Source organism: Theropithecus gelada, chromosome 9, assembly GCF_003255815.1.
Source record: "Theropithecus gelada isolate Dixy chromosome 9, Tgel_1.0, whole genome shotgun sequence".
NCBI lineage: Eukaryota > Metazoa > Chordata > Mammalia > Primates > Cercopithecidae > Theropithecus > Theropithecus gelada.
In genome coordinates, this window is record NC_037677.1 from 32,007,357 (window position 1) to 32,030,869 (window position 23,513).

Genomic DNA, 23,513 nt, shown 5'->3' on the forward strand with positions numbered 1-23,513 from the left:
GTGAAATATATACATATTTATAAAAGTAAAAACATTTATCAAGCAATTTGAACTCCAATGAGCCCTGGAAAGTAAAGCAATACGCGTAAGTATAATTAGTTAGCACTGTAATAAATACAAAAAATCCTTTTTAATAATTATGTAGAAAAATTAGGATACAAGGTAGGATTCCTGATTTTAAGGATTCTCAACTGCCTGTGAGGCTGCTTCCAACTAAAGAGCGTGGTGAAGGGAGAAACAACACACAAAAGAAGTAATATTTGTTGAATGTCTATTATGTGTCAAGCATTCGATTTTTTTATTCTAAAACTTTTTTCTTCTACTTTACTGATTTTGTAAGACATTAAAATTTTTGGATAGCAGCATCATTAGACTGAAGAAACTATGTACTTTAACACTATTATTTAGATTTGGCCTTTTTCACAGTTGGACTTATTTTAGGAGCCAGGGTCTGGGATCCCATACTAACTTGCAGTTGTGACTACCATGCTGACATAAAAACACAAAACAATCACTTCAAGGCATGGTAAAGGCCAGATAAAAAGAATTATTTGAATACTAAAATTAAAATCAGTAAAAAATAATCCAAAGATGATTCAGCCAAATAAACATTTTAGAAAATAATCCTGTACACTTTATTTACCAAATTTTAAATAAAATTGATTATGTATTTTGTTTACAAATCACTTTTTTATTTTGAAGGTAAGAAACCTGTGACTTTTGGAAAGGATGATGGGGAAAGGGGTACTGAAATGAAATTATTCCTTTTTATTTTAGACATTCCAATGCTGTTTTACCACAGCCAATTGTAAAAACCAAGGCAAAGATATCTTTGGCACCAAAACAAAATCAGTTACTGAACCATTAAAAGGACAGAGCTGCAAAGCCAGTAAGAATGCTCCTAAGTGCTGATGAACACCTTGTTTGTGCAAACACAGCAGTATCTTTTTAGATACTAGCTTAAAAATCCCTTCAGAATTGTCTACAAAACAGAACTTACCCACTATTATGAACTATCTCATTCTGTCCTATGCATTTTTAATTCAGTTTTCAGTATGTCCACCAGATGGGTAATACTGAACATACATATATATACACACACACACACATATACATAAAATTATTAAATCTTACCATGCAATTAAAAGTATGGTTAAAATACTATTTTTTAAAAGGTATGGTGATTATAAGTGAATTTAATGTAAGTATACTTATGGCTATTATCCTTCCAATGACAAATGAAAGTTGATTACAAGCTTGGTGTCTATGTAATTCATCCTCTACACAAGCACCCTTTTGAGAGTGAAAGGGGGTGCTAACTGGACATAACAGAGGAACAGCAGGCACAAACTACAATTGTCCAAGGCAAACTGGATGTTATGGTCACAATAGTTAAAACTATGTTCATCCACAAAATCATCTTTTTATGAATAGATCTGGGTCATATAGTTTGTAAGAGGGTAAAGGAAAAGGCGGCAGTATTTCTAGACTGATACAGCTTCCAAAGTCTTTTTCTCAAATCACAGACCAGACAGAAAACAGACTTTGCAGGAATGTACATAACTACCTACACAGCATATGTCAGCTGATGAACTGGAAGCATCAAATTCAGTTTCATTATTTACCAGTATTACTCCAACCTGCCTCAACGAACTGCACTGTCAGATTCAAAGAAAGCAGATTTAAGATGGAGCTCCTCTCTGTAACATCCTCCCTATACCCACCCCCAACCCATCATACCACTCTCAACCATTCAGTTTCTATGTGAAGTCGTAACTATTAAAAACAAGTCAGCTCATGCCTGGAAGTAAATTAAAATTAATCAATCAATCTTCAGACAGAAATATCCAAACTGTGCTTTCTTTTGCAATAGACCTTTCTAATTTCTGAAACAAAACACAAACTCTGCAGAACTTGAAGCTCTTAAGGCAAATGTGCAAAGGACGGATTTTTTTTTTAATGAATTCTATCAGCAGTCACTTCTCTGATCTGATGGCAAATTAAGAAAACTTCTCATTTTTGCTCATTCATCTTGTTGGAAGTACTCAGAGAATTCGATTCCACCACACAGAGTGCTATTTGTATATATCAGTGCTAAAGGATACCAACCCTTTCGATTAATCTAATTAGGTAAGCAAGACTTTCAGGGTGAATCACCTCCATAAAAATTAGAGTGGCACTGGTAAAAAAAAATTCAAAGGTACCAAAGAACTCTGTTCATAATACTTTCCATAACTAATGTTCATTAATTACCTTCTAGGTGACAAGTATTATGCAAGGCTTTAGGAATAAAGCAGTGAACAAGAGGAGACTGACCTTGCTTCATGAAGTTCATAGTCTAGCCTAGTGCCTTTTTCTAAAACTTAAGTGAATTCCTGTGTAAGTTAAAACTGCGACATAAACATAGTTGTCCAAACTTTATATAAACTACAATATCAGGTTTAAAACCATCAATTTCAGAAAATGCTACTACCTTTTTTTTTTGAGACAGTCTCACTCTGTCTCCCAGGCTGGAATGCAGTGGTGCGATCTCAGTTCACTGCAACCTCCACTTCCCAGGTTCAAGCAATGCTCCCACCTCAGCCTCCCAAGTAGCTGAGATAACAGGCGGGCACTACCATACAAAGCTAATTTTTTTATTTTTAGTGGAGACAGGGTTTCACCACATTGGCCAGGCTGGTCTCGAACTCGTGACCTCAGGTGATCCACCCACCTTGGCCTCCCAAAGTGCTGGAATTACAGGTGTAAGCCACCGTGCCCAGCCAGAAAATGCTATTGTCTTTAATTTGGTTTTTATGAATTTTCATAAACTAAAAGCTTTATCAGGCCATGTGTCTAAAACCAAGCCATGAAAAGGCACCATGAAAGAAAATCTTCATGACTACCTAGTCAGTTAAGATTCCATATCTGTCAGCTGTTCATATTTATAAATACGCACAAATGGGTACATCTTTCAACACAGAACAGTTTTTTCCATGTCAAAAGTCATAATTAAATGTTAGATTAAAAAATGAAGTAACTCGGCCGGGCGCGGTGGCTCAAGCCTGTAATCCCAGCACTTTGGGAGGCCGAGATGGGCAGATCACAAGGTCAGGAGATCAAGACCATCCTGGCTAACACGGTGAAACCCTGTCTCTACTAAAAAATACAAAAAAACTAGCCGGGCAAGGTGGCGGGCATCTGTAGTCCCAGCTACTCGGGAGGCTGAGGCGGGAGAATGGCATGAACCCAGGAGGAGGAGCTTGCAGTGAGCCAAGATCGCGCCACTGCACTCCAGCCTGGGCAACAGAGCAAGACTCCATCTCAAAAAAAAAAAGAAATGAAGTAACTCTTGTATCACATTTTGTCATTCCAGTTCTTAAGGACTGAGTGTCTCAAAGTATCAAAAGTGGAATTTATAATTTTGTCTATTAGAATTATTTTTCTGTAATGGTATATTTCATTGTTTTGTTAAGTTCAAAGTTCTGATTCAACACTTATGGAACCAACAGGCCTCAGGCAAATTATGTATTCCAAAGATAACTATGGTAATAATTCCCTTCCCACATGTTCTTCTACAATATGACCTTAGCATTTCCCATCAAGAGGTGACATCTAATAACCCTCCCCTTGAATCTGGACTGACTTCAGTGACTTGCTTGACCAATAAAACATAGTAGAAGTCGAGGTCAGGAGATCGAGACCATCCTGGCTAACACGTTGAAACCCTGTCTCTATTAAAACTACAAAAAATTAGCTGGGCATGGTGGCGGGCACCTGCAGTCCCAGCTACTCGGGAGACTGAGGCAGGAGAATGGAGTAAACCCGGGAGGCGGAGCTTGCAGTGAGCCAAGATCACGGCATTAGCGAGACTCCATCTCAAAAAAAAAAAGTGTGTGTGTGTGTGCATATATGTGTGTGTGTGTTTGTGTCTGTGTGTATATATATAGTGGAAGTGACATTCTGAGACTCATAGTTTACAAGAAGCCATGTGGAGTACACTTGGGTCTCCTGGAGCACTGGCTCTTAGGATGCTCCCTCTGGGAACCCAGCCACCATTCTGTGAGAAACTCAAGCCACAAGCAGAGGCCTTGGGTAAGAGTTTCAACTGACAGCCCAGGTGAGGTCCCAGGTAATGGCCAACCATCACTGCTCGCCATACTAAGCATCCATCCCAGTGAAGCCTTCAGATGACCCTAGTCCCAGGCACTATGTAACTACAACTTCACGAGACCCCACGCAATAACTGCCCAGCTGTTAACCCACATAACTTTGAGATATAATAAATTGCTCTTTTAAGCTAAGTGTTAGGATGGTTACTACTAAGAGGTGTGTAGTAAGAGATAACTAGAACAGCCTCTAACAAAGAAAGTTGACAGCTGGTAGGTTTGAATAGTACTAAGTCATATTATTTAGAATTGTTTGGGTCTTCTTTTAATCTTTGTTTAAAACATGACTTAGGCCGGGCGCGGTGGCTCAAGCCTGTAATCCCAGCACTTTGGGAGGCCGAGACGGGCGGATCACGAGGTCAGGAGATCGAAACCATCCTGGCTAACATGGTGAAACCCCATCTCTACTAAAAAAAAAAATACAAAAAACTAGCTGGGCGAGGTGGCGGGCGCCTGTAGTCCCAGCTACTCGGGAGGCTGAGGCAGGAGAATGGCGTGAACCCGGGAGGCGGAGCTTGCAGTGAGCTGAGATCCGGCCACTGCACTCCAGCCTGGGTGACAGAGCGAGACTCCATCTCAAAAAAAAAAAAAAAAAAAAAAAAATGACTTAAGCATAATACGTACTTAAATAAATTCACTTTAAGTTTATAAAACCCAAATTAGGTCAGGCTTACAAAATCCACCCATGAATCTCATCTCTGGATCACTTCTCAAAAGCACCCTGCTCTCTGGACCTCCAGTCCCTCGCTAGGACTCTCCTGCCCTGCTGTTCTTAGTCAATGCTTGCTCATGCTACAGATCAGAGCTTACACATCTCTTAAACTGAGGAACTTAGGCCCTTGACAGCTCCCCACATCAAGCTGTGCCTGGAATGTTAGGTATTCCACCTGCAACCTCAAATATTGAACTAAATCTGTCAGATAATAGTTGTAACACTAATAGTTAACACTTAGGGAGTGCCTGCTTTGTGTTAGATGCCGTGCTAAGAACCTTACAAGCAGACAATCTGACTCTTCACCACCAAGTGATAAAAATTTGGCATTTAACACCTCTCTTTTGTTGGGTTGGTTTGTGGGGTTTTTCTCCTTAACTATTTATCTCCCCGTCATGAGGGCTGCTGAAGGCAGGGCCCAGGGTTACACAGCTCATCCTTGACATGCCACTCCTTAACCATGCCCTCTGGCACATAATAAACTCTCAATTGAAATTTGAGAAAATGAAAATAAGAATTATTTAGCAACTGTTGTTGCTCTCCCATGACTGAATTTAAAACACCGTCATTGTGAAAGGGGCCTAGAATTGTGCCTTCAACATGGCTGATGCTCAAAAAAAAGTCACTGAGCAAAACACAAAAAATACTACTTTTCACTACTGTACAACTAATATTTAGAATAACTCATCTTCCTTATAAAGCTCTGTTTATTACCAAGTTCTGCATATCTTCCACTGAGTTCGCTAAGTGGAAAACGCACATCCTTTCATAAAATGTAGTTAATAAAACTATAATAAAACCATGATAAGGGGGGAAAACGCACAATAAATAGTGCTGGGAGAAACAGAGGATGTGAGAAAAAGAGACAGGTGGCAATAAACACAAATAAAATATTTTGCAAAAATACATGGTAAGAGAAAATCTGCACGTGCACTTAGAAGAGTCTACCAAAGGTTTTCATCACCTACCTGTTTAAGGGGTGAGCAAATCCTCATCTCTCTCAAAAAGCTTCTTAAAACCCCATTTTGGTATTTTAAAACTTTTTGTAAGACACATCCTCTCTTTTCCTTATCTTGAGATGGGGAAAGAAAAAGATAGGGGTCAGGGACAGGGACAAAGAACAGGGAAAGGAGAATTATCTCTCACCTTTCCCAGTTTTCCACCTAAAAATACCTACTTCTCTTATTATTTGATAAATGACCATAACACAAATCACACTGCTGTAAGATGTCACAGAAGAGCAACATTTCTGAAGGTCAGTTTCCAAAGTCAAGGTATAAGGCCAAAACTGTAGTTAATCCATGTTCTTTGATTAGGGATTTACCTATTGGAGAATTCATGAACCGTCTCTCAAATGTGTCAATATAGCCAACTTTTCCTCAATTATTAAAGCAAAACTGTTACTTTGAGCAACAGCTGAAGAAGCTGGCTTGCATATAGGACTGTGTTAGATAAAATATGCATGCTCCGAGCAAGAATGGCCCTCAGCACAGCAAGGTACTGCCGCTATGAGAAAAGTGGGAATTGTAATTGTGAGAGAGCGCATGTAAGCTCACTAAATGAATTGGCAGGCACAAGTTTTTGGGAAAAAAACCTGAGGAGGCTGGAAAAGAATACAGTTAAATTCAGTAGGTTAAACATGTAAATGATACAGCTCAATTCTACAGTCAGAGGATCAAGGAAAACTAAAAGCAATTTGCATTCCTGCAATTCTCTTTTCCAAAAAAAGTGAAATTTCAAATGTCTTTGAATGGCCCACAGTAAGTTTTCAACAATGTCACTATATTATTTATAAACATCTATCTACTTACAGGTATACTGTTGTACAGTTATGAGAGATCTATAGCTCAACGTTAAGCGCAGTCACCAGTTAGTGAGATTACCTGAAAAGGTATTTCCATTACTACATAGGAGGAAGCCAAGAATATTTAAAGCTATTATTGGAAAAAGGAGTCAAGATTTGTGACATCCTATGCTGTATAAAACTTTTGGAAAGTCTCTTATTTCAAATAGCTCTATATTTCGGTTGAAAATTACTTTTTAGTATCATAAAAACCATATGCTGAGCAGTGACAGGAAGATTTTATACTCTTAAGGAAATTATTGTCATTGAAAAGACAGTAAATTTAAATAATTCCTGTATATATTACTAAATTAATCAATGATTTTTAGACCAATCAACTTTTCAAAATGAGGATATCACCTCTTCATTATCCCTCTCTCAGGGCATAACAAAATAACAGGGTATTTGCCTAAAAGTATTGCAAATGTAAAAGAAAAGTGATCAAAACAAAAATTATCAATAGCAAAAATAATAAACAACATAGTTAACAAATATGTTTGCAGGGTTAACCTCTAATAACCTATGAAGTCGGACTAAAAAAGTACAAGAACACTAGTGAAAGACTATCTGGCATGTTGCATCCCTGATCCCTACTAGTTGCTACTGATCAACATCAGTAGTAATCCCCCTGTCATGGGACACCTGAAACCATCCCTAATGGAGCAATACCACTCACGTTGAAAACCATCACTAAACAAAAGAAGCATTATGATACAGTAGAAAAAGGATTTGAAGCTTTGACAGACCTCATCTGTAAAAGAGGAGATGTCTAATACCTCCTTATCAGAATGTTAATACAAAACTCCTAGACTCATGCCAGGGATTGAAAGACTCTCAACAATGTTAGTTCTTGAAAGCACAAAAATGTCTCATTCTTTCTTTACTTTTACAACTGTAGCTTTCAAAGTTATTTTAGAGTGATTTAAACTTTACATCCTCATCTAAAATGCTATGAAAAAAAGCTTTACTGTGGTTGACCATCCAAGGACATATGTATTTCTGTACTGGAGGAAGGAGGAGTATGTGTATGCATAGCTTTTATAGGTCTTAGTAAACCAGGACCTAGCGGGCACGTAGGAGCTAAAAGACATGGGAACTGAAATCTTTGCTGAATGAACTAAATATTTTTAGAAATTAACAGATAATATAAACGCTCCTTGAACATTAAGCCTTATTTAGATGCCTTTCATAAGTGTCAAGGCATGTCACAGATGTAAGAGAATTCTAATATAAAAATACAAAAGAAATCACAACAGAAATAATGCAATCCTTATATACGAACACATTCAAAATGCAAATTTGATTTGTAACACACATTACGTAAAACATAATCCACACAACATATAAAAAGGGGCAAAATATAGAGTACAAATATCAAATTCTTCCCTTAATGTTAAGCTTATTAAGTAGGCATTTCTTATGAGATAATGGAACATGAATATAGATAAATATACACAGGGATGTTATTTGACTATTTAACAAACAGGTTCATGTGAGTCCCAAAGGACTTCATTAGAAAAGAGGTAAACTAAACTTCTACATATCGAACTAAAATATTGAAGATTAAATTCAGTATAATATTTTCAGTTTCCCAGACCATATAACACTAAGGTATATTTCAAACAAAACACAATGTAACATAATGTATGGGGGAGAGAGGAATCACCAAAAACTTTAATATAAGATTGGTATGTCTTGATTCGTAATTTTAACCTTCAAATATAACTGCTCATACAAGCACTTAAGCACACAGCACAATGAAGGTAGAAAAAAACATAAAATGGGAAGTAAAGAACTCTGAATTCTAATTTTGCCTCTGCTCACTCCTTTTAGACAAGTCACATTAAAATCTCAGCGCTTTAGTTTTCTCATCTGCAAAACAAGCTCAACAGTCATTAGAACTCTACAGGTCTCATTCTGTAAAATATATGGTGTTTTTAAGACTTAGTAAAATAATAAAGTAAAATCATTGTCTAGGCAAGTAAAGATAGAAAAATCAGCTCGCATTGGATCCCATTCCCTACTGCCTAGTCAACAACTTGACTTCTGTTGTTATCCCGATTCTCTCCTGAATCATCATCTCAATTTCCTCCTCACAGTGCATCATTCTCTTCCAGATGCATGGATGCTACAATCTCGTCTACCCTTTAAGAAGAGAAATTCCAGGCCGGGCGCGGTGGCTCAAGCCTGTAATCCCAGCACTTTGGGAGGCCGAGACGGGCGGATCACGAGGTCAGGAGATCGAGACCATCCTGGCTAACACGGTGAAACCCCGTCTCTACTAAAAAATACAAAAAAACTAGCCGGGCGAGGTGGCGGGCGCCTGTAGTCCCAGCTACTCGGGAGGCTGAGGCAGGAGAATGGCGGGAACCCGGGAGGCGGAGCTTGCAGTGAGCTGAGATCCGGCCACTGCACTCCAGCCTGGGTGACAGAGCGAGACTCGGCCTCAAAAAAAAAAAAAAAAGAGCCTGTAATCCCAGCACTTTGGGAGGCCGAGACGGGCGGATCATGAGGTCAGGAGATCGAGACCATCCTGGCTAACACTGTGAAACCCCGTCTCCACTAAAAATACAAAAAAAAAAAAGAATTAGCCGGGCGTCGGGGCGGGCGCCTGTAGTCCCAGGTACTCGGGAGGCTGAGAAAGTAGAACGGCTTGAACCTGGGAGGCGGAGCTTGCAGTGAGCTGAGATCGCGCCACTGCGCTCCAGTCCGTGCAGAGCCAGATTCCGTCACAAAACAAAAACAAAACAAAACAAAAGAACGGAAATTCCCAATCAGTGAAAGAAAAACCCCACTGAAATAGCAGCAAAAAGGACAAAATACCTCATAAGAAACATTACAAAAAATGTACAAGACTTTTAAGAGGAAAACTTAAAAACACTACTAAAGGTTATAAACAAAAAGAGGTTATAAACAAAAAGAGATGCTATGTTCTTGGATAGGAAGATTTAATATCACAAAGACATAAATTTGTTAATTTGAAACTAGGCCAATTTAAAAAGAAAGTTTTGTTTTTAAACCAGTCAACCCAATTTGAAAGTTTATCTAAGGAGTGCAGGAAGGGGAAAGAATATCTAAAAAAACACTTCAGGAAAAAAAAAACCTCAAGACCATGTCCCACCAAATGTCAAAACATATTAATAATTAAAACCATGTAGTAGCAGAATGTGTTTAAACACATACCAATAGGTCAAAAGAGAAAAACAGACTTAAATACATATGCAAATATAATATATAAAAGAAGTATTTCAAATCAGAAGAAAAAAAAGATGGACTATTCAGTAAATGGTGTTGGGATATCTGGTAGCCATATAAAAAAGAATAAAGTTAGAACCATACTTCATACTGCCTAACAGGATAAATTCCAAATAGATCAAAGACTTGAATGTAAAAACTAAAACCATACTGAGACTCTGGGGACAGTCTGGTGGCTTCTAACAAAGATAAACAGTCTTACCATATGATCCAGCAATCACGTTCTCACCTATTTACCCAACTGAACTGAAAACTATGTCAACACAAAAGCCTGCAAATTAATGTTTATAGCAGCTTTACTAAAAGTCACCAAAAACTGGGAGCCATCAAGATGTCCTTCAGTAGATTAATAAATAAACTGTAGAACATCCATATAATTAAAGAGTATTCAGCAATAAGAAGAAATGAACTATTGAGCCACGAAAAGGCACATAGGAACCTTAAATGCATATTGGTAAGGGAAAGATGCCAGTCTGAAAAGGCTATATAGTCTATGATCCCAATTATACAACATTTGGAAAAGATAAAGTTGTAAACAGTAAAAAGATCAGCGGCTGTTTACAGTCCAAAAAGAGAAAGGAAAGGAATGAACAGATAGAGCATAGGTCATTTTAAGGTGATAAAACTATTCTGCATGATACTGTAATGACAGACACGTGTCATTTTAGTTAATAGTAATGTATCAATATTGGTTCATATCTTGTAACAAATGTATACACGAATGAAAAATGTGAATAATGGGGGAAACTGTGCCTGGGTTGACCTCTGTACTATCTGTTCAATATGCATTATGCTAAGCAATGTGCATTCGTTTTCCTTGCCTCTTCCAAACCATTCTCCCTCTTTCCTAAAACTGCCCAGCTCTAATCATGTCAGTCCCCTCATGTTGCAGTTAAATTTAAAAATCTCAAATGCCCCTTCACCTGTCAATTATTTTAGCTGCTGGATCACTGCCTCTCTCTCCAACATCACTCCTGGCCTAGTTCTTGGAGCTTTTAATAACAGTGTAAGTGATGCTTCCAACACCTTGGTTTTTCAACTTCTATCACATCTTATTAACTCCGATGGACCTTGGAGTCATTAGACCTTGTCATTACCAGTAATTGAAAACTCTCTATAGTATTAATTTAAAGCATCCTACATTCCAACCATCATCTTCCATTTTTCTAACTCACTCTGAAACCCAATTCTGTGCTCATTCAGGGCAACTGATTTCTGTTCCATCCACTCTGTAACTTTCAAGTTCTTAAAAGGCATCAAGTTTTCTCTACCTTGCAGCATTCAGCATTCACCTACAGGCTATTCTTCTTTCTGGGTTGCAGTGCTTTGAACTCTTTGTCTCTTCTCAACATCAAAATCATAGCATAAATGTAATCCCTTCATACCAGTCTACCCTTTTGTTTTCCATTAAAGGACTCTGGTTACTAACTTCTTAGCTATTGACCATCATCTGTTTATCTGTTTATTTCACATCTTCCACCATTAGAATATCAGCACCATTGATGGCAAAGGCTATGCCTGCTTTATTCACCACTGTATAGCCAAAGCATGATACTTGGTATTCAGTGTTTGACAAATAAAAGAAAAAATGACTAACGCAAAGAAAAGGAAATGAATTAAAGAATTTCTGCCATGTTACAAAACTGAACGAAACATGGAAATCGAGATCATGTTTTAAAAAAAAATTCTGTGGGCTGGAAGAGGTGGTTCACGCCTGTAATCCCAGGACTTTGGGAGGCCAAGGTGGGCAGATCACAAGGTCAGGTGTTCAAGACCAGCCTGGCCAATACGTTGAAACCCCACGTCTACTAAAATTACAAAATAGCCAGGCATCGTGGCGTGCACCTGTAATCCCAGCTACTCAGGAGGCTGAAGCAGAAGAATCGCTTGAACTCGGGAGGCAGAAGTTGCAGTGAGCTGAGATCGTGCCATTGCACTCCAGCCTAGGCAACAAGAGTGAAACTCTTATCTCAAAAATATAAAAAAATTATTTAATTCTGCTGGAACCCTTCCCCTATTTTAAGTTATACAAAAGAATCCTAAATATGAATTAGATTTCTCACTTGAAAGCTGGGAGAATCTACAGTACCTAGAACTGCTGTGATGATCACACAAAATGTTCATAGGGCATTTTAATAGGGTCTGGCAAATAATAAGTAGTCAATAAGTGGCGACTATTCTTAAAAGAGCATTTAAAAGACTTTGAAGACAAAGTCCTGTAAAATGAGGATATGATTATAGGAAGAAAAAAAGACTTGAAAGAGGTCTGTTTCTCTACTGATGCTGCCCTTTCAACTCTAGGATATCCGGGTCAGAGATTATTTTTCCCTTACAAAAATCAGGAAATATTCTTTCACCTTCCTACTAAAGGTCAGAAATAGTCACAATCCAGTCCAGGACAAAATAATACAAAGCCAAGGAAAACCATTTTTAACAAACTCCTTCCCAAAGGCTTACATTTGTATTTTTCACAAAATACCAGTAATGACTATCATATGATCTTTCTTATTCTGTTAGAATAAATTTAGTACCAAAATATACCCATTAGTCAGGTAAAGAAAAAGTTACATGATGTTTTCCACCTTCAATCAACTATATCTTTGGCTAAAGCTAAGAAAAGACAATTAACATATAAAATAATAGAAAAATTAATCTAGAGGTCAATTACAGAACTTTAATTTTAACTTGTTATTGCAGATAATCAGTATCTATCCTCACATCTATGTTTACATATCATAATATAAACAAATCAGTCAACACTAACACAGAAAAATTATTTATATGAAAACATGTTAAAGAAAACTGCTATTATCATTGTGAAAGTTCTCTTGATTTCTAAACAAATGAAGGCTGTTCAGCCCATCATATGACCTAATTGGCTGGGCATTCTTCACTAGTTACTCATACACTGGAAATTGCACACTACAAATCATGTGAATATCTTGAGACGTCAGAAAAAAATTTTAGAATGTTTGTTAAAGTTTTAGGTTTGGCATAATCAAGTACTTCAAGCTTAAAAAAAAACAAAACAAAACTACAACCTAAATGAAGTAAACAGGGATTACATCTAGTAGGTTTTCTGAAATTGAGATAATTACTAAAAATTATTAATTTTTATTCAGTAATTATGTGTATGTATTAGATATTCTACATGCCACTAACCAAAAATTAATGTTAAACTACAAAATAATTTCTAAATTTGTCCAATACTAATAGACTTAAAAAAAATACATTTCTAAGACTGACAGGATACAATAAGTAGTCAATAAGTGATGATAAGTAATTAATAAATGCAGAAGAGTATATGCAATATGCTTATTACATGTAAATGGGGGAAAATGTATTCACATTTGTGTAAAAGAATAATGGAAAGATACAAAATATACAGAAGTGGTAGCCTATAGAAGATAAGAGCAGCAAAACAGGGAGAGGAATTAGACCTGTCACAATGTCCACCTTTTTAAACTGTTTTAATATTTGAGCCATGTGAATATATACCTATTTTTAAAAGAAGTAAATACTTTATATAAGCATGTGTATCTCTTTAAATCAACAAACATAAATACATACACATATGTATATGTGTAGTTTAAAGAACAGAAAATGGGTTTGTCTGGCTTTCTTTTTAAGAGAAGGAATTAAGAAAAAATTTTCACAACACCACTGAGAGCCATGTTTCCAGGTCACAGTTGTGACTAAATGAAACTTCACAATAATAGCTCTTTTCTCCCCCTTTAAAACCTAAGAATATTTTTCAAACTACCATAATTCTAAGACAGATGACTTTTTAAAAAGAAGCCAAAAGAGAAAAAAAAAGGTTAAATATGAACTATTTCATTTTATTTATCCTCTAAATAATTCTACATATATTACTAGCTACAAATCATTTTGATTTAAAAAATACAGTATTACTGAAAGTGAAATCCTCCTCCTAAAGTCCTTCTACCATCTCTGAATTTGTCCTCTTAAAAAGATCGCTGCACTTTATAAAGTTTCAGGCTAGCACCAAATGGAAATAATAATTATTTTTCTAAACCTAGATTGTTGCCTGATACACAAATCAATTCCGAACTGCATTCCAATCTACAACATCCCTCTACTTCAAAAGACTCTATATGAATTTGTCTCTGGAAAACTCATGTCCCCTTTCCCGTCTCATCCCACTTACACGTCTTAGTCTTCTCTAAAGCACATCAGGTATTTAGAATATCTCAATGGCAGCCTACAATACTGTTCAACATTCTTATGCTACCATCAGCAACCCATATCCAATCACAGGTTCCTACAAAACATAAACCAGATTTCTATAAGTTGTCCATATATACTAATTATAAAATGATTTAAAATATTAAGGACAAATTACAAATGTTTCAGAGGAGCTGGAGGAAAGGGGAATGAGTTAGTGTTTAATGGGCACAGGGTTTCAGTTTGGGATGATGGATAAGTTCTGGAGACAGACAGTAGGCATGTGAGTGTACTTAATGCTACTAAAGTGAACACTTTAAAATAGTTAATTTTATTTTATATATATTTTTTTTACCACAAAAACAAAAACAAATGACATATTAGGAAGGATACAATAAGTATCCCACAGTTTAGTGCTCACCTGAAAGAAACCTAACAATTTGCTATTACTAAGTTGACCTGTGAATATATAACCCAATTCTGTAAATGTTTATGCATTAGGCATGTAGACACAGTGCCTAGGACTCACAGTAATTTTAGAAGTACATGAAAATCTTTTAATTTCTTTTAAAATAAGAAAAAAGTGAACTTTTGCTTCAAAGAAAATGTTTTAATATATAATACTAACAAATTTTTCCTTAAAACAATGTAAAACAGTTTTAATTTTTTTAATAGAAAGAGGGGCCCAAGAAGTCAAAAGTGCCTATGGCCCATGAATGTCCTAATATGACCCTTATGTTTACCATTTCCTAATATAAGATTATCAAGGGAGAACAAGAAACAGAAAACACAACTGGAGATGTATGTTAAACAGTATTATTGAAAGAAACTACATACAGGAGCAATTACTGAAGGCCTGACACTTTTTAAAACCTCAGTAATACTAGAATAGTATCTCAATTATTGCTTAATCCTTTTCAAACAACTCTTTATTAACAAGAGCTATATAACAAGATATCCCATTTATGCACACAATAAATGCTTGAAGATTAACTTAATGGGGATTTAAAAGAACCAGAGAGCAATAACTATTAAAGGAGTCAAAACTAAGTGAGTAAGTGGGAAGAAAAAATGAGGGAAGGAAAAAGGAAGGAAAGGAAGAAGAAAAGGAAAAAACACTGACTAAAAGAACAAAGAGAGCCACCTTCATTACCGAATTCACTGAAGTTGAAAATATTTCTGAAGTAAATTAATAGACTTAGTATAACATCAATTAAAATCCCCAACTGACAATTCAAATATTAAGGAATATACTGAGAGAAAGTACGCAGTTTAAAAATAAATTTGAAAAACTAAAAAAAAAAGAGCATGTATCTAAACTTATTGATACTGGATAAAAACAAAAAGGCAAAAAATATTTTTAAAGCTATAAATTAGCAAATTTCAAATATGAAAGGAAATAAAATAGGGAAAAGACTAATAAACATTTCTGGCATAATAATGTGAACATGAAGAAAAACAAATTGATCTCTACAGCTTTGTGCTACATCATACAGAATTTCAGATGCATTACAAATTGATTTTTTAACTGGAAAAACATGGAATCTTTAGAGTTGTAAAAAGGGGTTTGCCTTTTGACAAACAACTTCAAGCAATTGACCCAATTATTACAGAAAGCGTCTACAAAATGAAAAACACCAAAGTAAAGATAAAAAGGAAACCAACAGAGTGAAGAGCGAGAGGAGGGACTTTGCAGTTATAAAGACAGACAACATTTTTATCTCCAAAATACACACGAAGTGGTCTAGCTTGGTATCCAGTCTTCAACAGAAACTGTCACAAAATATGACTTCAATCAAAAGCAGGCAGAGTTGCACTCATTCAGCCATGTGCCAGATACTGTTATAAACACTTGATAAAACTAATCTCACAGTCACAACAACTCCCCTATGAAGATGATACTATTATTATTATCAGGTGGCAAACTGGAAATGAAAGGCCTAGAAAGATAAGTTACTTACCCAGCATGACACAGCTAAACAGCTAGAGCCAGGATTTGAACCCAGGCAATATCCCTCCAGAGTACATGATCTCCACCACTAAGCTACTGGCTTCTTTCCCATGTGCAACAAAAGTTCATGGACCATTCACTCTACAAATCTACTAGGTGTATATCTAAGAAACTTAAGTTCATTAGATATAAGTTACTAAAATGCAGGAAAAAACACAAATAAGAATAGTTTTGATAGAGTGCTTTCAGGATTCGGAGGATCACATCATTGTCAGTAAAGGGGATAAGGAAAGGCTTTGTGGAAGAAGTGATTATCTACATTGGGTCTGAAAGGATATGAGACAGAGACGGGAAATTAAAGAGGAAAACATTCCATCCTCAAGAAACAAAAGGACCAAAAGCATCAAACTAAGGTAGAAAAAAAGCACTGGAACTCAAATAGTTGAGCTGAAATGAATGTTATACAGGAGGGAAAAAAATGAAAATGAATGATTCAGAAGACTAAGGAGTTTAAACTGAACTCAGTATGGAAGGTAGGGGAGTAACATGAACACAGTCGTTATATGGCAACTGGATATAAGAATTAGAAAAGAGATGGAAATGGAAAGAAATGCCAGTGGGTTAATTAGCTAGCCTAGGCAAGGTAAGGAATGTCCAAAGTAAAGTAGGGCAAATAAAAATGGAGAAAAGGGAACACGATATGTAATACACAGTAGTTAAAAATTTTCAATTAATGAACCAGACCAGAATATACTACAATGTAAATACAACAAAGGGGATGAATGGGACCACATTTGGGAGATTCTTTGGGAACCTCATAGTGGGAGGACATTAGGGGCCAAAAAAAGCTAGAGGGTCAGTAGACAGCCCCTGAAGAAAACTGCCTCCGCACCATTTGGCTATACTCAAAAACTTGATTAAGGAAGATTTTAAAACGTCAACATTTTGAGAGAGATTATGAAGGTAGATGGATAGAATTAAGTAATAAATGTGGAGGTGACTCAAGTTTTCAGTGCAATGAAAGAATCATCTTGTCATTAATAGAAATGGAAAAACTGAAGGAAAGTAGGTTTAAAGCAAAAGGAGTTCTGGTTTTTAGATGGTGAGATGATGGCTTACATAGAACGATATCCAGAAATAATGAAGTGTCCACAAGGCAAGTGCTTGAGTAAGAAGAGCTGAAAATACAGATGCCATCTACACAAAGACAGCTGGAAGTTGTGAGACCAAAAGAAAAAAATCTTAGAAATAAAAAATGAATCAGGTAAAGTTTTAGGAACATCTGTACTTAGGGGTGAAGGAAGAAGAGGCAAAGAAGATACTAGCAAAGGCTTAATATTACCACTGCAGATATCAGGTATATAATGCAGCAGTGAGGGCTTCCTAATCTTTTTCACATGAAAGCGCACAAATAAGACAACACAATTTGTGTGGCACAAAGCAGTAAATGAAACTGCTAAAGGCTAAATGCAGTTAGCCCAGGAGCTGAAGAAATCACCCATATCCACACCAAGTAATCCAATTATTGTACTGTTTGGAAAGCTCTGTAATATACGCCAAAAAGTTTAAGATTCTATTCCCCTAATCTTTCAACAGAAAGAAAAAATTTCTTTTCATTTCCACCTAACTGATTCATTAGTTGGAATGTTGCAAATCTGACAAAGGAGAAAAGAACTCAGAAATAACCATGAAACTTTGTAACTGAGAAATCACTAATAACTCTAAAATCAGTGGAAAAAATGAGACTGCAAAAGGAAATATGAAGGAGGGTGATTGAAGTATCAACTTTTTACCAGTCATGTTACCCTAACTGGTTAAAAGGTATTTAACCTAAATGGGATGATTCTTCAAATCTTTGTAATAAAAATACTCTCTTTTTAAACGAAATTTAATGGTAATATACTTTACTTCCTGATCCTTCTTTTTTAAGAGACGGGGGTCTCACTATGTTGCCCAGACTGGAGTACATTGGCTGTTCATGCATGTAATCATCACACACGGCAGCCTCCAACTGCTGGGCTCAAGCGATCCTCCCACCTCATCCTACCAAGGCGCTGGGCCTACAGGTGAAAGCCACTGCACCTGGCCCTTCGTGTTTTTTAAAAAGGAAGAATAAAAATCCTTTGAAACGCTAAATACTCACCCAGTGCGAGACTGACCAACTTTATCACAGATATCCAAAATGAGGCCCCAGTCCTCAGCAGTATTCATCTCACTGGTTGCTTTCTCTGTAGATTGTAAAGGGGATTGCAGAAACATTATTTTTAAAATCTTTAAAATATATATAATCACATTTAAATCACAAAACTATAGTATAATCAAGTCTTAACAACAAATCAGAATAGTTGCCAGCATTCTAGTTATTTTCATGGCCATCTTGAAAAGATGTACCCTCATTATCTCTTGCAATTATTTTCCCTATTCACAATGCAGTTGCTTCTTTACTTAGTATAAAATATAAGGCATTGTTTTTTTTTTATAAAAAAATTATATATAGGTCTACCACCATCTGCAAATCGAAAGACTAAAATAAGAAATATTATTTCATTAACGAAAGCTTATTCTTGCTAGTAAATCTTTATAAAAATGTTTCAGGTAGCCGGGCGTGGTGGCTCACGCCTGTAATCCCAGCACTTTGGGAGGCCACGGCGAGTGGATCACCTGAGATCAGGAGTTCGAGACCAGCCTAATCAACATGGAGAAACCTCGTCTCTACTAAAAATACTAAATTAGCCGGCTATGGTGGCGCATGCCTGTAATCCCAGCTACTCAGGAGGCTGAGACAGGAGAATCGCCTGAACCCGGGAGGCGGAGGTTGTGGTGAGCCGAGATCGTGCCATTACACTCCAGCCTGGGCAACAGAGCAAGACTTCGTCTCAAAAAAAAAAAAAAAAGTTTCAGGTAATTAAGTTAATTATTTAGCTAGTTTTGTTGATGTATTTCTTTGATAATATGGAGAGGGGACTGAAGGAAAGAAAACCAAGTTTTGACTGAATGTATTTCCTTAAATAAAAACTTATTTAAGTGTTCAGAGAAAATAATTGCTTGTTATTTATCCTAAGAAATTATTCTTCGCCGGCCGGGCGCGATGGCTCACGTCTGTAATCCCAGCACTTTGGGAGGCCGAGGCGGGTGGATCACTAGGTCAGGAGATCGAGACCATCCTGGCTAACACGGTGAAACCCCGTCTCTACTAAAAATACAAAAAAATTAGCCAGGCGTGGTGGCGGGTGCTTGTAGTCCCAACTGCTGGGGAGGCTGAGGCAGGAGAATGGCGTGAACCTGGGAGGCAGAGCTTGCAGTAAGCCGAGATCGCACCACTGCACTCCAGCCCGGGCGACAGAGCGAGACTCTGTCTCAAAAAAAAAAAAAAAAAAAAAGAAATTCTTCTTCAAAAGTGAAGAGGAAATAAACACTTTCTCAAACAAAAATTGAGGGAATCTACTGCAAGTACACCTGCCTTGCAAGCAATGTTAGAAGAACTTCTTCACAAAGAAGAAAAATGATTTAAGTCAGAAACTTGGATCTACATAAAGAAAAAAACAGCATTAGAGGCTGGGCAGGGTGGCTCATGCTTGTAATCCCAGCATTTTGGGAGGCCAAGGTGGGAGGATCACTTGAGGATGGGAATTGGAGACCAGTCCGGGCAGCAGAGCAGGACCTCATCTTTAAAAAAATAATTAGCTGGTCCTGGTGGCATGCACCTGTATTCCCAGCTACTGAGGAGGCTGAAGTGGGAGATTACTTGCGCCCAGGAGGTTGAGCCTGAAGTTACCTATGATTGTACCACTGCACTCCAGCTAGGCGACAGAGCAAGATCCTATCTCTTTTTTTTAAAAAAAAAAAAAAAAGAGGAAGAGAATAGAGATGGAATACCTGAAGGTAAAAATAATAACTTTTATTTTTATTTTTCTTCTTAATCTAACAGAAAATAGTTTATTCAAAATAACAGCAACAAGGTATTCATTACCTATGATTTTACATATATTCTGATATTCTTATGTATGCTTCCATGCATTCTACTTACATGGAAGGAAGTAGAATGGGAGGAATTCATAATACTTTTATTTATTATAAGGTACTTGCATTACGCATGAAGTAGTACAGTGTTATCTGAAAGCAGACTTAGATTAGTTGTGAATGTATATTGAAAACTCCTGGGCAATTACTTAAAAAAAAAAAAGTTTTTAAAAAAAGTCCCAGCTACTCAGGAGGCTGAGGCAGGAGAATGGCGTGAAACCGGGAGGCGGAGCTTGCAGTGAGCCAAGATTGCGCCACTGCACTCCAGCCTGGGCACCAGAGCGAGACTCCGTCTCAGGAAAAAAAAAAAAAGTATAACTGATATGCTAAGGAGATAAAATGGAATCATGTAAACTGCTTAATTAAAATCACAAAAGCCAAAAGTCAAAAAAAGAGTGAAGTAGAAAATGGGAACAAAGAACATGGGCTATGAATAGAAAACAGTAACAAATATGGTAGATATTAACACAAGTATATTAACAGTCACTTTACATGTCAATGGTCTACATACTATACCAATTAAAAGACAGAAATTGTCAGAGTGAATCAAAAAACAACACACAACTATATGTTGTGTATTAGAAACTGACTTTAGACATAAAAACACCCAGAGATTAAAAGTAAAAGGATGAGGACAGGCACAGTGGCTTTCGCCTGTAATCCCAACACTTTGGGAGGCTGACGTGGACAGATCACTTGAGCCCGGGGTCCAAGACCAGTCTGGGCAACATGACAAAACCTCTTCTCTACAAAATACAAAAATTAGCTGAGCATACTCAGGAGGCTGAGATGGGAGGATCACTCAAACCCGGGAGGTGGAGGTTGCAGTGAGCCAAGATTGCACCACTGCACTCCAGTCTGGGTGACAGAGTGAGACCCTGTCTGGGGGAAAAAAAAAAAAATGTAAAAAGATGGAGAAAGATACATTACGCTAAAACTAGTAAAAAGAAAAAGCTGTATTATTTTCAGACAAATTAGACTTCAGAGCAATTAAAGTTATCAGAGATAAAGAGGAACACTACATAGGGTTCAATTCTCCAGAAAAACAACACAGTCTTTAACGAGTATGTGCCTATCAAAAGAATGCCAAAATACAAGCAGCAAAAATTGATAGAACTGCAAGGAGAAACAGAGAAGCCATTATTCCACATGGACACTTCAACGTTCCTCCATCAGAAAAGAACAGGTCAGGCTGGGCACGGTGGCTCATGCCTGTAATCCCAGCACTTTCGGAAGCCAAGGCGGGCGGATCATGAGGTCAGGAATTCAAGACCAGCCTGGCCAATATGGTGAAACCTCGTCTCTACTAAAAATACAAAAATTAGCCAGGTGTGGTGGCAAGGCTGAGGCAGAAGAATTGCTTGAACCCGGGAGGAGGAGGTTGCAGCGAGCCGAGAACGTGCCACTGCACTCCAGCCTAGGCGTCAGAGTGAGACTCAGTCTCAAAAAAAAAAAAAAAGAAATGGACAGATCAGGTAGGTAGAAAATCAGAAAGGACACAGTTGAACTCAACAACACCATTAACCAATTGTATATCATTGACAATTGACATCTATGGACTACTTCATCCAAAAACAACAGAATACACATTATTCTGAAGCTCACATGCAGCATTCACCAAGACAGACCACCTTCTGGGCCATAAAACAAACCAAGACAAAAATCTAAAACAAATAGAAATCACATAGTGATTACAATGGAATAAACTAGAAATCAATAACAGAAAGATAGCTGGAAAACACCAAAGTATATGGAGATTAACACACTTCTAAACGAGAGTCAAAAAAAAAAAAACTTAAAAGAAATTTTAAAATATTTTGAACTAAACGAAAATACAACTTCTCAAAATTTGTGGGATGCAACAAAAGCAGTGGTTAGAGGGAAATTTATAGCAGGGAATACATATTTTTAAAAAGAATCAAGATCTAAAATAAATAATCTAAGCTTCTACCTTAGGAAACTAGAAGAGCAAATTAAATCCAAACTAAGAAAGCAGAAGAAAACAAACAACAAAAATTAGAGCAGAAACCAATGAAACTGAACATAAGACCAATACAGAAAATCAGCACAACCAAAAGCTACTTATTTTAAAAGATCAATAAAACCGATATGCTGCTAGCCAAGCTAAACTAAGGGGGGAAAAAGAAAAGAGAAAACACCAATTACTAATATCAGAAATGAAAGAAGGAACATCACTACAGATCCCATGGACATTAAAATGAAAATGAAGGAATATTATGAACAACTCTATGCCCACAAAATTGATAACCTAGATGAAATGGACCAATTCCTTGAAAGACAAAATCTGCTGAAATACATACAAGAAATAGACAATCTAAATGGCCCACGTCTATTTAAAAAATTGAATCAATAATTAATAATCTTCTAAAACAGAAAGCACAGGCCCAGATGGGTTCACTGGTGAGTTTTACCAAACATTTAAGGAAAAAATTCTGTGTAATCTCTTGCACTATATAGAAGCAGAGGGGATACACTTCCTAACTCATTCTATGAGGCCAGCATTACTCTAATACCAAAACTAGACAAAAATATTACAAGAAAACTATAGGTCAATATCTCTCATGAATATAAATGCAAAAATCCCCAACAAAATGTTACAGGTAGTAAGACAGGTATGAGCAGGGCAGGAGAAGGTTCTCACCCACTAGGAATGTTGGGTGATTCAGCAATTATCACACTGCCTCTCTAAAAGTGATAAATTGGCAGCCTGCACCAGGGAGAAACAAGCTCCTAACAGTCCACAAGTGTTAACATTAAAGTGTTAATTGAACGCAGGCACCAGGGAGAAGCAAAAAAAGGGGCTCCAATAAAATCCCAGGTATTGGGTGAGTGAGCCCAGGCATGTGCATTAAGAGACAAAATGGCAGTATATGACCTTCCCAGGACACGCCACAGGAAAAGGGAAGAAAGCCTCCGATGGGCATGCATCCAACTTCCTAAACACACTGTGCATGCTCACCTCCCAGGTATAAGGAGGGCACTGCGCATGCGGGCCACCCACCTTAAGGGAAGAATCACAGGAAAGGGGCCACCTATGGAGTCCTGGGATCAAGGTTCAACACCGCACTCATTCTTCAAATCGCCCACTCGGATCTCTTCCAAGTGCACTTTCCTTTCTTTCCTGCTGTAAAGCTTCTTAACAAACTTCCATGCCTGGTCTGAAACTTGTCTCAATCTCTTTTTCTGCCTTATGCCCCTCAGTTGAATTATTTCTTCTAAGGAGGCAAGAATTGAGATTGCTGCAGACCTGTACAGACGCACTGCCAATAACTCGGACACCTTCCACCGGTAACAAAAATATCAGCAAACTGAATCCAACAATGCATAAGAATTATATATGCCATGACCAGTTAAGATTCATCCCAGGTATGCAAGGCT

At 37.2% G+C, this 23,513-nt stretch overlaps 1 protein-coding gene across 5 annotated transcripts in view; it reads right to left on the reverse strand.

Annotated features, from left to right (window-relative positions):
* The window catches only part of STAM (signal transducing adaptor molecule), a 55,441-nt gene extending 37,119 nt beyond the window's left edge, over positions 1 to 18,322 (reverse strand). For 2 of the 5 annotated variants that reach the window (XM_025397513.1, XM_025397512.1), the window contains exon 1: positions 18,238 to 18,322. Coding sequence is in view for 2 of the 5 variants with exons in the window: in XM_025397514.1 (XP_025253299.1) it covers positions 18,238 to 18,305 (68 nt within the window). In the remaining 3 variants the exon portion in view is untranslated. Of the gene's footprint in view, positions 1 to 5,828; positions 5,933 to 18,237 lie in introns of all 5 variants that reach the window. The other 3 variants (XM_025397514.1, XM_025397510.1, XM_025397511.1) reach the window with 2 other exon arrangements.
* Positions 18,323 to 23,513: the final 5,191 nt, after the last annotated feature.